This window comes from Mus caroli, unplaced genomic scaffold (assembly GCF_978045245.1).
Source record: "Mus caroli unplaced genomic scaffold, Mus_caroli_1 scaffold_14, whole genome shotgun sequence".
NCBI lineage: Eukaryota > Metazoa > Chordata > Mammalia > Rodentia > Muridae > Mus > Mus caroli.
This window is the reverse complement of record NW_028227269.1, coordinates 32,899,605-32,917,164: the sequence shown is the minus strand read 5'-3', so window position 1 is coordinate 32,917,164 and position 17,560 is coordinate 32,899,605. Positions and strand designations below refer to the sequence as shown.

The window sequence follows — 17,560 nt, the reverse complement described above, 5'->3', positions numbered from 1 at the left end:
TTACAATGCAAGTAACATCAATGAAAGATTAAAGTGAGCGTGGTGTATTCACAAGCAGAGGATAACGCAGTATTTTCCTTTAGAATACACATTTGTCTTCTAAAAGAAAGACAGCAAGGAAAAAAGCTTGAGTAATTAGATGCTTTTGTCACTGTAGCAGAGGGAGATGATTAATCTCTGTGCTACAGAACTGTGCTCCGCAGCAGGAGGTGCCCCGTGTCACTCTTTGCTCTTAGAACGGATCTGGCTTGAAGTAAAGTACAATTTGTATACTAATGCTAATAATAGCCAATCTTTTGAGTATGTTCCCCTTCGTGTTACTTCCTATTATTTCCGCTAATCCTCAACATGACCTGGTACGTTAAATAATTCGTGTTTAAGCATCTGAAACTCAGAGAGGTTAATTGACTTCTAGACCACCCCACTAGTGAGACATTTTTTTACAGGACCACTTTGCTGTGTGGAGGTACTGTCAGATCTTCATGAGGTAAGTTCCCGCATTAAAGAATTCTCAGACCCCCAACCCCTTAATGTACACAATATTGGAGCTTCAAAAGAAGATCTGCCCCACTGTAAATTACAATGATGGATAAAGGTCCTTTGTATTTGGCTTGCTGATCACAGCCTGCCCCTCTGTACAGGAGAGGTAGGGAGTAGACCAGGGGAGCCAGATTCTTTTAAGCATGCTTCATGGGGAAGTTTTCTGCAGCAGGAGGTTATAGTGTATGTGTTACAAAGCCCTCCTGCTGTGCAGATATCAGGGGTTGTCTGTTACAAGTTCCTTCACTTCTACTGTTACTTCCTGTTCATATTCTATTTTGGACTTCTGTCCCTTGTGTATTTACAGGTAGATAAAGCAGTCTCTCCCTCTCCCTCTTCCTTTCCCCTTCCCTCTCTACCTTTCCATCTCTTCCTGTCATCCTTCCTGGCCCTCTGTGTCTAGCCTCTTTGACTTTACTGAAAAACTAAAAAGGGACCTGTACATCCTGCAGTTTCTGGCTCACATGAGCTCAATTTGATGTTTCTGATGGCCGATTCCTTCTTGTCCAAGGAAAGGAAGGTGCAGATGCGGAACTTCAAATACCATCCAAGAAAAACTATGGAGTGAAATGTTTTGATAAAATTATATTTATTATAATAGGGATGGTTGAGGATATAATTTGGGTACTGAATACTCCAGGGACTAAATCTGTTGTTTTAAAATCTCAGGGCTACTACAAAAGATCTATTTTTATCAATGCAGGTACTGTAGTTGGCAGGATTTCTTCTTCTGAAATGAAATATCCAGCAGGCCATTTCTGATTATGTTGTGTATTTTTAGATGTTACCATTGAGTTATATTTATAGTATAGACTACTGAATCCTATCTTAAATATGCAAAATATATGCATAACTAACCTCCCAAGCTGTGTTCCTTGCTCTATATTACACCCATAATGTAGCCCATGTTTAAGTTGTTCTCCCGAAGTCTTAGAAAGAAGCTTAGTATTTGCTTGTAGAATGTAAGCATGGAGAGTGTGTGTGGCGTGTGGCCCTCTGCATCCCACACTCTGCTCACACCTAAACTTTAAGGGTAAAATTAGGAGAGCACAGGTAGGTAATGAGGCCAGTGTTCTTGCACAGATAAAACCCCCAGACACCAGGGATGGGATGAGCTGAAAGGAGCTGGTTGGCCCATGTTGTCCTTGCATCAGCAACCCATCATACTGAGTGTGGCTTGTGGTATTAGAGAAAGTTAAATTGCAGACTGAGACATTGCTGTGGCACTAGCTGGTACCAGCCTCCCAAGCTCACAATCCCCAGATTCCCCTCTGTTCTGTTTCTCAGGACAACATAGGTCATGTTGGAGCCCAGTCCTCTCACTGCTGCTAACTTTGGAAGGGACAATTCTCAGCATCCCATTCTCCACTCTCATTGTTATATCTTCTTTATTTGGAGGCAAAATAGAGCTGGTAAAACCTGTCTGATAGCAAAGCATGCCCGTCCCCACTTGGGGAAGGAAAACATTGGAGGCTGATAGGAAGGTAACACACTGCATGTACCCTTCTAGCAATTAGAGAAATCACTTCTGATGGAAAGGCCTATGGAAATAGCCCTGCCTTGTACAACACGTTTCATAAGTAACTTTCAGCCCTTGTCCTGTGTCTCCTTTAGCCCATGAAGGCACTCACTCCTCAGGATCAGATTCTAAATTTATATTTTTCACATGTCTGGTCAAATCAAGAAAGAACTGTCTTATTGTCCTTTAGAATTGTATGCTAAAAACTGAAGAAACAATTTTGTCCCACATGAGATAACTCATGGTTCATAGGGTTAAAATTTTCCTGCTCTTCACTAATTCATCAAGAGTTTATTGTGCTCCTGCCCTGTACCAAATACAGGCAGTTAGGAGATTGATTTAGTACAATCCCTGAACAGAGCAGCCTCATGGCAGATACAAGCACTGTATGAGGAGGCATCATTATTGTCTAACAGGATGCAGTGAGGATGTAGGTGAGGAAGCTATTTGCTTGAGATGGCTGACTAAGAAATCTCATGTGCACCTATGCCATAAGAGGGAGCCTACCCCTGACACTGTTTGGAGGACCAGAAACCAGAGGCCAGATGGCCCAGATACCTATGACAGATCCAAACAAGATGGGAAAAAAGTCTTTGAAATGATGCCCAGTGATATTCTGCTATACTCATAAATTGATATCTAACCCAGTCCAGCAACTGATAGAAACAGATGCAGAGACCCATAGCCAAACATTAGGAGGAGCTTGGGGAATCCTGGTGAAGAGAGGAGGGAATGATTGTAGGAGTCAGAGGGTCAAGGACACCACAAGAAAACCCACAGAATCAACAAACCTTAACTCATAGGGTGTTACAGAGACTGAACTGACAATCAGGAGCCCGTGTGGATCTAACCCAGCCTTCTGCATGTATCTTATAGTGTGTAGCTTGGTGGTTTTGTGGAACTCCTAATAGAGAGAGTTGGGGGTATTTCTGGTGCTTTTGCCTGCTTTTGCCCTTGTCTCTTACTGAGAGAATAAATTAAAAAAAGAAATAACTTTAAAAATAACCTTAAAAGAAAAAAGAAAAAGAAAGCTCATGTTAATATGACCTTAAAGAGGTCAGTGCAGGAAGGAGAGAGAAAGTAGTAGTGGCCTTTGTAGAGAGAGGTGTCCAGACATAGACTGTGAGTGATTTCTATGGCGATGATGAGGACCAGCAGCTAATAGCTTTAGTACTCCCATACTGTTGCACAAACTGGTGTCCATTCCGGTTGGCTGATGACTGAGCCTCTGTACTAGCTAAACAAGTTGGGCTTCTGGCGGTTGTACACCATTCTGTAGTGACTGACTTCACCATCCTAGGTTCAAGAGGCAATGGTCTACAAGTAATGCTACAGTAGTAAGCATATTTAAGTCTTTCAGCCAATTAAAAAAAAAAAGTTGGGTTTCATTCTAGGAATAACGCCAGATGGCCCGAAGACATCGGCTTCATATGTGAGGAGAAGAAAGAGAGTGAGAAAAGGATTAGAGTTTTGAAGGAACTTGAATGTCACTTGAGGTTTTGTGTCATCAGATTTACTCATTCATTTAGCATGGAAACAAGATAGAGGACTAGACCAAAATCCAAGTAAGAGCAAAGGATGTGTTGGGTGATTAAGTATCAGTTATTCTGAAAGAGAAGAGGGTGGGGATGGATGTGAAAAGAATTTCCTCTGTGTGGCTCAGGTTGGCATAAATCTTACTGCACAACCCATACTGGCTTTCAATTTGTGGTTATCTTGCCTTAAACTCCCGAGGACTGGGATTTGCACATGTACCAATTTGCCCTGTGATAGAAAAGGTGTATATGCATGTGTGTGTGTGTTGTGTGTGTGTGTGTGTTAATGTGGCTTCATGCTTTTGTTGGTGTACATGTATGTGTGTGTACTTGTGTGTAGAGGCAAGGATGTCTTTCTTGGTTGATTTCACATGTCTTTGTTGGTTGCTGTTCACTTTATTTACTGAGGTAGGGTGTTTGCTGAACTTGGAGCTTACCAGTTTGGATAGAATAGCGTGGCAGCCTCTTCCAGGGATTCCTTGTCTCCACCAAGCAGAAGGGTTTACAGTGGAGTAGACTACACTATACATTTGACTTGTAAATCTGGGAAAGATAAAGTAGATACATAGAAAAATGACAGTAATCGTAGTTGTTAGTAACATAGATTGAAAAAGCATTCTTTTTTAAAAATAGCATATTTCCAAAATAGTTCCAGATTACTAAAATGAGATAATAAAAGAAAACTGTAATATAATGCTCAGAAAAAAGCAAAAACCTCAAAGGGGTAGAATGGTGTTCAGGAAACAGGGAGTCCGGCTTCAGTCTTACTGCAACATAACAGGTTGCCTTTCAGTCGGAGTTTTGAACTCATCATCCTTTGTGAGGATGTACCGGGCTAGAGAGGTTCTTTAACATGGGAGACCTGCAACTCAGTGGATGCCTTCTGAAACTGATGGCTAGGTAGACAGTCTTGATATTTAAACAGTTCGGAGGTGATGCCCACACTTCTTTGTGGGCTGGAGAGACAGCCCTCGGGGTAAGAAGAGGAGCCCCTCCATTTCCAGTATGATCCATGAACAGATACTTGGAATTCTTTAAGCTTTGGATTTAATGAGGGAATATCAGATTACTCAGTGTGTTCAGAGGGTTATGCAAAGCCAGAGAGCACACCCTGAGTGTAAGTTCTTTGTGACTAACTTGCATCATTGTTTTTGAACATATGAGTAGATTGAAAGACCCATGGGAAGGTCACATGACAGGGAAGGACAGTGATGAGGGCTAGGGCAGTGGATTGTATCAGTGCTGACCCTTCCCAGTGGCATAAGTGAAGTGTTGCAAACATATCATGCTCTTGCGAAGTTGTACACCTTATGTCAATTTTAAGGAATAAAGGAGCCATAGCAGTTTTGTTTCTATCACACAATGTTAATTTTCTTCAGAATAAACCTATGTATTTTTAGAGACTAATGTTCAAATTAATCGAAACTCCTAGTTAAAACTAGATATCTATTATATTTTCTGAAAATGTGCATTTGTGTCCTGTTCCCTTTTTATTTTGGTTATCAACCCATTTGAGGGCCAGTTTTATATGAGTCATAATCTGCTCTTATGATAAGAATGATAAAAATGTAGGAGAAAAACTTCCATATTCTAGTCTACTGCTCTGCAGTGCTGTTGGAGAAAGAACTGGGGGAAGAGTTGAGAGTAAAAGAATCCATTCACCTTGAAAGATGTTGACTGTTGAACTCTTGTAGAACTAAGGAAATAAAAGCATTCTTAATTGCATTTATATTTTGTCTCTAAATAGTGTGGATTGGAAGCTGGGGAGATAGCTCAGTTTGTAAAGTGCTTGCCATACAAACCTAAGGGCTTGAATTGGGATTCCCAAAACCCATATTTTAAAAAAAAAACAAAAACAAAAAAACCACAACCAAACAAAATAGGCACAGTGACAGAGACAGTAGCATCCCTGGGGTTTATGGACAAGCCAGTCTAGCCAGGCACCCAGTTATTGCTATATACATACAAACACATATACATGCCTGCACTGAATAAACACAAAGGTATAGATACAACTGCTTCTGTAGCCAGAAGGAGACAGAGCCAGCCTCCCAGGCAGCCACATACCATTGTATCAACCATGCATCACTGCACACACAGATCAATATTCCCCGAAACAGATCAGGAGCACTCTTTAAATGACTATATTCCAGTACACGGCTCTAATTGTAGTGATATAAGTTCAGCTTAATGTGGCTTATTGGAAATGAAAGTGCAGTAAGTGGGAACCAACGCCTAGCAACACAGAAAGGCCTTCTAGTTTTCTGTAAAACATTTAAATAATAATGTATTGGGAATGCCTCATAATGTGTTATGATTAGGCAGTTATTTAAAAGGTTGAATGTCAAAGAGAGTTGTTTAAATTTTAAAAACGTTGACATTTCAAAGCCAGATTCTTGTTTCTCTGCCAGATTCGCTCTGTACTCAAGTTATGAAGTCAAAACCCAATGGTTATATACTTATCACAATCAGCCTGGTACAGACAATTGTTATGTGCATTATTTGTGGAGATAGGTGACAAATGTTATCATGGTTAAGCTTTTGAAAGTTATCTGGAGAGATGAGTTATATTTGTAAATGGGAAAGATATCAGTTCTAGCAAGGGGCATTATAGAATAAAATCATGAGGAGGAGGAAGGACAGCCATGGCCTTGATGGGATTAGAACGGCTTCATCTGTTGTCCCGGAAGGTTTCCTGGTTCTTGCTAGTTGTTAGACACTTACTTGCTTACCTATTTTTTATTTTTCTTATGAGCTAGAGTCTTAGTGTATAGCTTAGTTGATCTTCAGTTTGTGACACTCTTGCTTTTATTTGCCAAGCTGAGGGTATCAGCTGGGCTTTAAAACACTTTCAATAATCATTTCAGAATTTTATACAATGATTTTTGATCTTGTTCACCTCATTCCCCCAACTCTTCCCAGATTGTCTCTCATCTCCTTACCCTTCAAACTTCTCTCTCTCTCTCTCTCTCTCTCTCTCTCTCTCTCTCTCTCTCTCTCTCTCTCTCTCCTCCTCCTCCTCCTCCTCCTCCTCCTTCTCCTCTTCCTCCTCCTTTCCCTCCTGCTCTCCTTTTAAAAATGAATAGAGTCCAGTATGTGCTGCCCAAATACTCTTGGGTATAGGGCCTGCCTTGGGAAGCAGTTGGCCATGGGTCATGCTCTTACAGAAAATTCACTTTCCTTCTCCCAGGAGCTATCTGTTCTTGCCTGGGTAGTACGTCATAGCCACCTTTCTGCTCCATGCTCAGATTTTTGTCTGTTTTGAACTTGCACAATTCTTGTGTATGCTGTCATAACTGCTGTGAATTCATATTTTCAACTGCCTTCTTGTATCTAGACTGTTCTCTGAAGTCATTCATTGCCTCTGGCTTTCATAGTATTTGCCCCGCCTCTTCTGTAATGATCTTGGAGCCTCATTGGGAGGAGCGTGATATAGTTGTCTTATTTAGGGATTTGCACTCCACTGTCTTTTGTTCTCTTCATGTTGAGTCGTTGCGAGTCTCTGTACTAATCACCTTCCCCTGCAAGAAAACCTTTCTCTGACAAGAGCTGAGCGATGCACTAAACTATGGGACTAGCAATAAGTTGTTAGGAGTTGCCTTCATTTTGCGTTTGTTAAGCAGAATATTGCTAATGGGTTTTTCTTTAGGACTTATGACCATCTAGCAACAGGTGCTGGGCCCTGATAATGGTGCCAGGTAGGGTTCTATCTTTTGGAGTGGGCCTTAAATCTAGAAAGTGGTTACTTCAACATCATTGCCACGATGTACCAGCGGGTATATCTTGCCACCAGTTGTTATTGTAGCTCACAGAGTGCACAGCTGAGTAAGAGAGGTGACTTCTGTAAATAGCAGGCATAGTGTCTTTCAGAAACATGGTGGCTAATCAGTAGCATGAGACTTCCAGGTCAATACCAACTTTATTTCTCTATGTTCTATAACTCAGATACATGGTATTTTCAGCAATAGAGTCATACTGTCAAGTTTTATGGGGGTAGACAAAAGCAATGCTAGTAGCATATAATATTTGGGGTTCTATGGGACTCCCCTGGCCACCAATTCCAAAAAAGGTATCTTGTTTCTGGTACTAAACTTTTTATTTATTAGCCTATGTTGTCTAATAGGGGTAATGTCCCATGTTGTAGAGTAGCTGTATTTAATTTTATTTAAAACACACACACACACACACACACTGTATATTTATATGTATTTTCTAGGCATCTATTACAGTAGTAGGTTTTCATATGATGTCTTCAGAATGTCATTACTAGTTTTCCCTGCCCCTCCTCCCTGTTCTATTCTGCACCCCACAGCCTGTTTAACCTCTCTGTTCTGTCATATCACGGCAGTATATCTCTCATCTTTCGAAAGTCCTCCCTCTCTATGGTCTAGTTTCCTATGGCTACCCTAAACAAAACACACATATATGAAGATTCAAAACTAACATGTATGTATGAGAAAATCTGCAGCCTTTGTCTTTCTGGTTCTGGGTTGTTTCCTCGGGATGATAGTTTGCAGCTCCAACCCAGGCTGTCACTGGTGTTTGGAAATGTATCCATAGCATTTATGAGATGTTTCAGCCCATGCTTGCTTATTTCAAATAATCTACAAAGTTAAATCCTAGTAGATTTACTCTTTTATTTACTTGTATTGAATTATGAAGCAGATAGTCATCTTGATGTTTTTCATCTGCAAACTGTAGTGATGGGAGGTAAAGGTTGAGACATAAAATTTATAAATATTATTTATTAGTTTAGCTTTTGTAGCAATAATTCAAAAACATTGATACACTATTTAAATGCAGCTTGTGCCCATGAAGATCTACGCAGGTGGTGTTATTATAGGAAGTCTGACACTGAGGTCTTCCATTCAGGTGTCAATATCAGAATGGCCCTTTTTCCTATATAAAAACAAAGGATTTGCTCTTTGTTTATCCTCTTGTCGGGATGCCACTTTCTTACTGATATAGGATTCACAAATTTATTGATTGTGCTGGTAAAATGAGCACATCACTATAACTTTTGAAAAGGATTTGCCAAATGTCCATTTTTAATGTTATTAAGACTTTGTAGTTATCAAAGCAGGAAGAGAGTGTGAAGCTGTCTGTATACACAGGCATGCTGTTCTGCTAGGCTGCTTTAATAGCTCATTTGCATATTTCTACTTAAGATCTTTACAGCATTAGCGGTGTTCTTGGTGCTGTTATAGATTTCTTCAAAGAAGTATGTATTTATATCCAGCTTTATACTTTCTTGCAAAAATAGTAATAACACTTTCAAAATACTGATGGGAAATGAGTCTCAATAAATATGTGTGTTTTCTTGAGGTAGAGAGACAGGATTCTCAGAGCTCCAGTATCCTCTGTTTAATACACTGTAGGTCAGATCTATTTTAGTTAGATGCTTACTAAGTGCAGTTTAAAAGTTTCTTTTCTTTTCTTTCTTTCTTTCTATTTTTTTTTTATTTTGACTTTCCAGTAAACAGTTAGGAAAATGTCCTTGGAATGGCTTTTTCTCTAAGTGCCTGGATGTGGGTGTGCATTCAGACGCGAAGCAGAAAGCCCCTTAAATTCCCTCTGCGGAGTCAGTCCATCTAGTTAGTGGCACTCCTAGAAAGAGTGCCTCTTACTGCTTTTAACAGGAACAAGATTGCAAAAGATTTCAAGAACTGGAAAGTGTAATGGGGACTTTCTGGGCAGTCCTATGGCTCATGACTTATTTGTTGCCTTTTTAGGCCATTATTTTTTTTTCCTACAGCAACTGGTTCTTTTTTCTACAAGTAAATATTTGACAATAATAGCTAAAAATGCTATGTAGTGAGATATTTATATCCATAACTCAAAAAAATCAATTTTCAGTTTCTATAGGAATGGAACCAGCCATGAAGTGGCGGATTGGGCGCCATCTGTAGCACGTGAAGTGCCTTTTCACTCACTGGTTCCTTCTATTCCTATTGGTTCCTTTCCCCCCAGAGTCCCGGTGCTGCAAGCAAGATGGACATTGGCTTCTGTCCCCTTTTCAGTGCTGGGGATCAAGCCTAGGGCCACATACATACTAGACACACAGCAACACTGACCTGTTAACCCCAGTTCACATTTGTTCTTCTATTGCTAAAGAGTGAGAGAGCTAAGAAGTTTATGTGACTCTCAAGGGCCCAAGTCAAGTTGTAACTGAGCTGAATCCTTGAGCCAGCTCTCTGGTTCTCAGTGTGACAGACATAATCTGGATAATACACAGTGTGATTTTTCTTATACTCTAGGTTTCTTCTCTACCATCGCCACGTGAACAACCATTGTCAGCTGAAAGCAGGCTGTGACTCTACATCCGCAACTGTCAGCCCTTCTGATTCCCACAATGAGCTCACCGGTGCAGCCAGGTCAGTCCTGGTACTTTGAGAACTGGTAACGTACTTTATTTGGAGGATATTGCTTTGTGTTGCTTCAAATCAGGCAATTGAACTAATCAAGGGACAATTTTTCATGAAGATTAAACAATAGAATAATATATTTTGAGTTTTACATTCTATAGTGAATTCTCTATTAACCCAGTTTACTTTCTGAATAATTGCATTTGCATTGTTGTCTGAGCACTGGGTGTTGAGTCATCTGTTTCTAAATGAATGTTCAGATTAAATTATGTGCAGTTATAAAAAATATGATGCAAGAATTTAATTCATACCCGTAGTCTTTCTATTTGTTTTTAAATTGTGCTGTCAGTCTTGGGAGTCAGTTATGTGTTCCATCTCTTTGACACACAGGAAGGATATTTCTCCTCCCCACCCTTCTTTGCTGCCCCTCCTGTTTCCTATATACGTATTTAATAATAATATCAGCACCTGCTTCCTATGAGACCGGAGTGATATGTGTGGTTTAGTGCTGCTGTGATTAGGGCAGCCAACACCCATGCCTCCAGGAACAGGGCGTTGCTTTTAGAGCAAAATACGATCCAAGTTTTCAGAAGATGGAGTAGGGTCAACTACCACATGTTAGTCACAAATAGACTGTAAAAGCATTTTCTGCTTTAGTCATTATAGGAGTGCTTACCTCCGTATATTCTGTGGCACCGTGATAAATTTGAGTTACCCCATTCTCTAGGTCAAAGACAATGCACTATGATATTCAGAGCTCATAAAAGCAAATCATTTGCCAAGGCTTTCATCCTCTGGAGTGCTGCTCCCTAGAGGAACAGCTCTTGATTCCCACTGTCTTCTCAACCATTTTCCCAGGCCTCCATTAGGCTGTTGCCTGGAAATGATAGGAAAGTCTAACTCAATTGTAAAGGATGTGAAGATTGTCCAAAGTTTTGATCATGGCTGTCGTTTATAGTTGGGGTTGTGTCGTCTAGATGGACAGGTGAAAGGTTACCTAGGCCTGGATCCTTAGATAGCCTGATGGCTCAGCACCCAAATTTCAGCATGCAGTAACATCTATTGGAAAGGTTGTTGAAACAAACATTATATGCCGAAATTTTTACTTCATCTATTTGTGGTTGTTTGAATAAAAATGGCCCCCACAGAGCCATAGGGAGTGACATTATTTGATGGTATGGCCTTGTTGGATTTGGTGTGGCTTTGTTGGGAGAAGTACATTACTAGGGGGTGGTGGGCTTTAAGGCCTTAGAAGCTCAGTTCACTACTGAATCACAGTTCACTTCTGCTGCTTCCATAGTGGACCAAGATGCAGAACTCTCAGCCCCTTCTCTAACACCATGTCTGCCTCCATGCTGCCATGCTTCCTGCCATGGACTGAACCTATGAACTAGTGAGCCAGTCTCAATTAGATGTTTTTCTAACCCTAACTTAGATAGCATTTGAGAGGAGACCAAAGTTGATCATTTGTACAAGGTCCTTTGGGAAGGATGCTATCGCTCTGTGTAGAACAAGATTTGGAATTGCAGATCTCAGTTTTTCCTCTTTTTCTTCTCTCTTTTTACCTCCAAAGAGCCTGTGAGTTGTCTTGTTCACTACAGATATAGGACAGGATTATCAACCTTTCTATTGAGACAAAATACGATCATTATTATCTACACAGCATTTAAATATATGGGTATTTATTTTAATTTAAATTTAGTATTTCAAAATTGCATAGTTAAAAAAGGTACTTAATTTAGAGCCACCATATTGAAAAGTAGTTTTTTTTTTTCTCAAAGTAATATTTGGCAATTAGAGTAAACATACTCTGCCTCACAGAATATTGATTTTATAATACTGATTTTAGGAAAATATTCTTTGAGGCTGCTATTTTAATGCAAAAGTTCTTGCCCATTATGGTAATTGTTCAATTAGGAGAAGTGAAAAAAATAGTCAATAAATAAGAAGCCATGAATAAAGCTCATTTGATCTTAGGGCCACTTTAACACATACATAGTTCTACTTGACATGGTGCAAAAGTCTCAATTAACTAGGAAGTATTTACAAATGAAGTTCAAAATTTCATCAGCATTGACTCCTATAGGTATCATTTCCATTGATTGCTAATAGTTCACTCTAATCAGAGACCTAGAATACAAAGTAAAAGAAAATGCTTTTGGTGTGGTCATCGCAGTGCTCTAATATTGTTCTTGCTGGTGTCCTGTTGAGACACATATCACTGGTGAGACAGTCATTTCAATCAGAAAATGTTTTCTAAATTCTGAACCAAGGATTCAATTGGCCTTATGCAATCATCATCTATTTATTTTGTTTTCTTCCGTAAGCAGTTCCTAGGCTTGTGTACAAGACAGAAAAATAGACTCACTCCAGTGCTTCCAAAAGTTTTGTAATATTCTTTCAGATTACTTATATTTGCCTTGAATACTGGTCCTGTAGTACTGTGAGTTCTTATTTTCCCCTGTATAAATACTAGACTCAGAAACATTTTTCTATCCATATTCAAATACAGTTTGGTATCAAAGAAAATGATTACTTTCTTGATCATGTATTCAGTCAAACAATAAGTACTGATTTTTGTACATAGCACTTGGTTGTTATTTTAATCTTGCTACCCCAATAATGTTCAAAGTTAGAATTTTTTGGGATTCTTCTGTGTGCTGGGAAATACGGAGGGAAGTCTCTCTCCCCGTGGTTGTTAGCTGATTGATGCAGCTAAAGTATTTATTTATCCATTCAAAACTTACTGAGTATGGACTCTTTGTCAGGTAGTGTGCTATCCAGGGATACAGCCTACTAAAACATGCATTCTGCCTATGGACAGAGCCCTTTGAGACAGAGGCAGAAACAGTTAAAGTTTTGGCCCACTCAGTGCCATATGCATTTTAATGTAAGATGACAAAACCTATCTCTTCTGGACAGCAGTCTAGATTCCATATCTTTTATATGGATGGCCAAGGTTCAAAGGGAAAAACTTCCAGGGCATAGTTAGCTTTGTGTTCCCCCGAACAGCAGATAAGAAATCACGTAGGTCTGTGTTCAAAATGCAGATTCTCAGACGCTTTTCTGTCAGTGAGCTTTACCATCAAACTCTAGAGGGCTAGGAGTTAGATGAAAGATACTGCCAAGTGCAAAATACTCTTAATTTGCCTAAAAGCCCTATCGATTCTCATCTGTTGGCATTGCAAAGAAGAAAAATGGTAAGTCTCTTTTGTTATCTAACATTTCATATGGTAACCACATGAAATAGTCCATTGAAACCTAGAGGAGATATATTTTGTGGGGAAAATTCCAGAGCCTAACAGGTCTTATTTGCTTTCTAGGCCATCCCAGTTTTCTGGGGTAAAAGATGGGCCAATGGGATGCTTACAGAGTCTCTGGTTTTTTTTTTTTTTTTTTTTGAGTCTCTGTTTTTTATTTTTATTTTTTCTTCAAGAGAAGTTTAACACAGAAGAGATTTTTCATACAAAATTTAGAAAACATGTTTGAGCTAGAATTGTTTCAAGAATAAAATAATTGGGTACATCAACCTTAAAATGATCTTGGTGTGATTATTAATTTTGACAAATATAATTTTAATGATGTAATTTTCTAGAAAAATGAATCTATAAGAATTTTTCAAGCACAGGGCCAATGTATATGGCACCTGGATATCTGTAAAAAGCTGTGCCCTTTGGGGCTCCTCAGAAGCTTTCTGAAGTACTGTGGCTATAGCCCTCTCTACTCCATCAACCGATAGAATTTGTTGTTCATGATAACTTGCTTCTCCCTTCCTCATCACTGTGGGAATACTTACAGAAACGGTCTGCCTGCTAACAGTAAGAGAACAAGCTTGTTTATCGAAGCAGAAGCTCCACAGCATTCTTGTGAATGTTGTATTCTGTCCATCTCACATTCATTGGCAAATCTTGGGCAAAAAAAAAAAAAAAAAAAATTATTAGTGCAGGAATTTCCCTTCTTGTCTTGGTTTTGCTAAACAGCTGTATTGCCTTATAGAAATGTAGAATAGACTTAACTAATGATCAAAAAGTTCTTTGAAATATAAATTGTTATGGAAATGCTAAGTAGCATAAACAATTCGAGGGCAAGCATTAATAAAAGCTTTGCCGCAAGCATCTTTAAAGGGAACTAATAAAGGCTTCATGGTTCAATTAATACAGCACAACAGTGAGTTTTCTAGAAGCATATGGGACCCAGAAGGCCTGCCCCTGTTTTTAAAATTTACGAACTCTTTAATGATTCACCACTTTCGCTCCAGCGCGTTACCCACCGTGGTGCCGTTTGGTCATTAAGCAGGAAGCTAAAACCAGGACAAAGCTGCAAACAAATAACATAATGTTCAAGTGAGGATTTTTCTTCATTTTTTTAACCAGTATGTTATCATAAAAATGAAAGCTAATGAAATAGACTCATAGCACAAATGAAGTAGGTTATGGCTTCCCTAGATACACACTAAACCTTGGCTTTGTAGTGAGATGCGGGTCAGGTCCTATTACACGAAGCACCAAGTAGCTCAAACATCTTCAGACTCTTAGCCAGTTATTTATTTCAAATAGTATTCAAAAATATTCCAAGATAGTAAAATAGATCAGTCTGTTGAAGATATTTTTGTGACAAGATTATATCCCAGGTTACAGTATTTGTGGGAAGCATTGCTATAAATTTATTACTTATTTTAAACTATTTTTCATCAATTTAACAGAGAAATGATTTATTATTTTGCTAATTCTAAGTCAAAGTTCCAAATTGGAAATTAGTTTTGAAATATAGAGATGATGTTTTATTCATTTTCCAGTTCCCAAGCAATGGTGCTTGGGACAGGACTTTCTCTAGACTGTTTAGAGAGACACATGCCTTTCTCTACACTGTTCAGTGTAAATGTATTTGGGCAACTTATTTGTTCTCAGTTTTGGTTTTCACAATTTACATGTGTGGGTAGTTTAGAGATTGCTTATTGCCTTTGCTGTTGTAACACTATAGACAAACCTTACACTGTGGCTAAAACAGAGGGCAAGGTTGTGTCTTAGTCACATGGAATCTAGAAACACTTTCCAGAGTCATGACTGTTATTTCTAGTTGCTGTACAAGGCCTTGTGTAGGTCTGGTCCTTTGAATTTCTTCAGGATATGGTTTCAAGACATTGGGCACTCTTCTGTTGAAGTGATGGAAGAACTATGGAAGAAGTGAGATATTTGTGGGAACAGGTTCTGTGCTTCTGTTTGTATACCACTGGGTATAATTTAATCCCCTGGCATATCTAACTGCAAAGGAGGCTCAGAAACAAAGTAGTACAGTTGTACCCTTCTAAGAAGGGACTAGGCCTTACATAATTATGATGTGCTGACAAAGGGGTAGGTATACTATGCAACACATTGTGACATGCTACGCTTCCACTATAAGAATTGTTTAATATTCTATCTTATTTTATTTTGGATGGGGAGGTTGCAAATGCAGAAGGTGGATGCAAATGGATGGGGTTGGGTTAGGATGCATGATGGGAAATTTACAAAAAATCAATTAAAAGTAAAAAAAAATCTAGGCTAAATATCATATCATCTATATGATAGATGATTTGCACTGATTTTTTTTTTTTATGAACACAATTATAAAGCAGTGCTTGACTGGGTATTTTTTGAAACTTCATGAGTGAAGCTGTGGTTCTGATACAAAATATATGTGGACAGCCTTCTGTTGGCAACATTCTATGAAGCTCTTACCCAATGTTTTCCTCCTTTCTCTATTGCCCAGTGTTTGCCTTTAAGAGATTTAAACACCCCTCCTGTCTTCTTTTCCATCTCCCTCTACTCTCACAAAGCTGTAATCATTTTAAGGGACTACAGAGGGGAATGTGAGGTAGCTCAAACTTTTTTAAAATAACCTTCAAATGTCTTACTTTCTATAGTTTCCTGTGTGTGCTCAGTCTTTATGTTGTTTTGATTTGTGTGTATGACTCAGTGCACAGCAGTCTTTTCCATTTCTGATTTACTGTGTCTTAATTTATTATTAGGAAGCTAAGATCTCTGTGAATGAATTGTTCCTAAGGCAGTAAACTGAGGAAGCATAACATTTTCTATTGGGAGTAAAACACATGTGCATGTTTATGCTGACATTTACTTTGTCTTGTTTTGTTTTCTGGGACCTGGACGGCCTTGAGCTTACATTAGATCATTTTGCCTCTGTCTCCCGAGTGCTGCTTTTGTAGACATGCACCACTATGCCTGGCTCCAGCCTTCATTTGCAATTAACGCTTATGCCTCCTTTACTTGGTTCCTTTAGTTCTCGCTCTCTTTTCTTTGTGTGTTGACAAGAGGCTGAATTCCCACTTGGTGAGGAAGTGTCATGGACTTGAGGGTTGCCAAGCTGTCCATAAAAATTATAACCATTCATTTTTGATGGCTTTTTTGACCTAATAATTCCAACTTTAAAAATTAATGCAGTTTTTGCTTATTAGTAACTATGTGTGTGTGTGTGTGTGTGTGAACATGTATGTTTATGGATGCCAGAGCACAATGTCAGGTGCCACTCCTCAGGTTCTGTCTAACTTTCCTTTTCTTTTTGAGACACTTAAGTCTCTCATAGATCAGCAGCTTGCCCTTTAGGCTAGGCAGATGTTTGGCCAGTGAGCAGCAGGGATCTCTTTGCTTTGTCACCCCAGCACAAGATTACAAACGTATGCTACCATGCCTGGCTTTGTATTTTTCCCTGGATGTCTAGGGATCAGACTCTGGTCCTCATGTTTGACAGACATTCACTTTATTAACTGAGCAACCAAGGACAGCGAGTAAGTAGCAAAAAAGTTCAAAACATACATTTTCAACTTACATGAAATTTTAGATTTTCTTGTATAAAATGATGAACTTTTAAGTACACAAATAATTGCAGTCTTCCACAGAGACTAATTGGGTCTTACACTTCCTGTGTGCATCTTTATACAAATTCATTTATTAACCTTTTGGTTCAGTTCTGTACTGTTATTTGATGGAGAAAGCAACCTCTTATGTATCAACTAGATATAGCTAGTGAGTTTGGTTCCTTTCCTGTCTGCCCTATGACTATATTTTTCTGAAGATGGTAGCCAGCATCTAAAGATGAGGATCAGGAGCAGGGCTTGTCTCTCAGAACTGTGGGCAACCTCTTGGGTAGGCTTTGTTTGTCACGCAGAGCCCTGAATGATGCAATGCCCCAGCCCCCGTGGAGCAATATCTGTTCATAATAATGCCACAACCCATTAGTTGATCACAAACTCCCTGATTCCACAGGGACTCACCCCAATCTAAATGAGTGACTAATTCTAAAACTGCAAGGGAAAGCTGACGTCTTCAGGGAGCAGTGACATGTTAAGGCTAGATTGTTTATTTTACTTGTTATAACTGCAGGATCATTAAGGAAATGCCTACATCCTGTTGTGATTGTGTGCTCTGCAGCAATAAGGAGGAGGAAAACATCTGAGTTCTGTTTCAGCGACCCTTCGATCCCATACAATCTTTTCCTCACTGCCCCTAAGGGGAAGAGTGCCTTAAAAGTACCTATGTTTCCTTGCTTTGCATACATTCAACTATTAATTAAAAGACTATGAGATTATTGAGATTATTCATATAAGG

General features: G+C 39.1%; 1 protein-coding gene across 12 annotated transcripts in view; it reads left to right on the top strand.

Annotated features, from left to right (window-relative positions):
- Hdac9 (histone deacetylase 9) overlaps positions 1-17,560 on the top strand; it is a 623,166-nt gene that overhangs the window by 70,752 nt on the left and 534,854 nt on the right. For all 12 annotated transcript variants that reach the window (XM_085830292.1, XM_085830303.1, XM_085830298.1 and 9 more), the window contains exon 2: positions 9,852-9,968. In XM_085830292.1, the coding sequence (XP_085686418.1) occupies positions 9,947-9,968 (22 nt within the window). In that variant the 5' untranslated portion in view covers positions 9,852-9,946. The remainder of the gene's footprint in view (positions 1-9,851; positions 9,969-17,560) is intronic.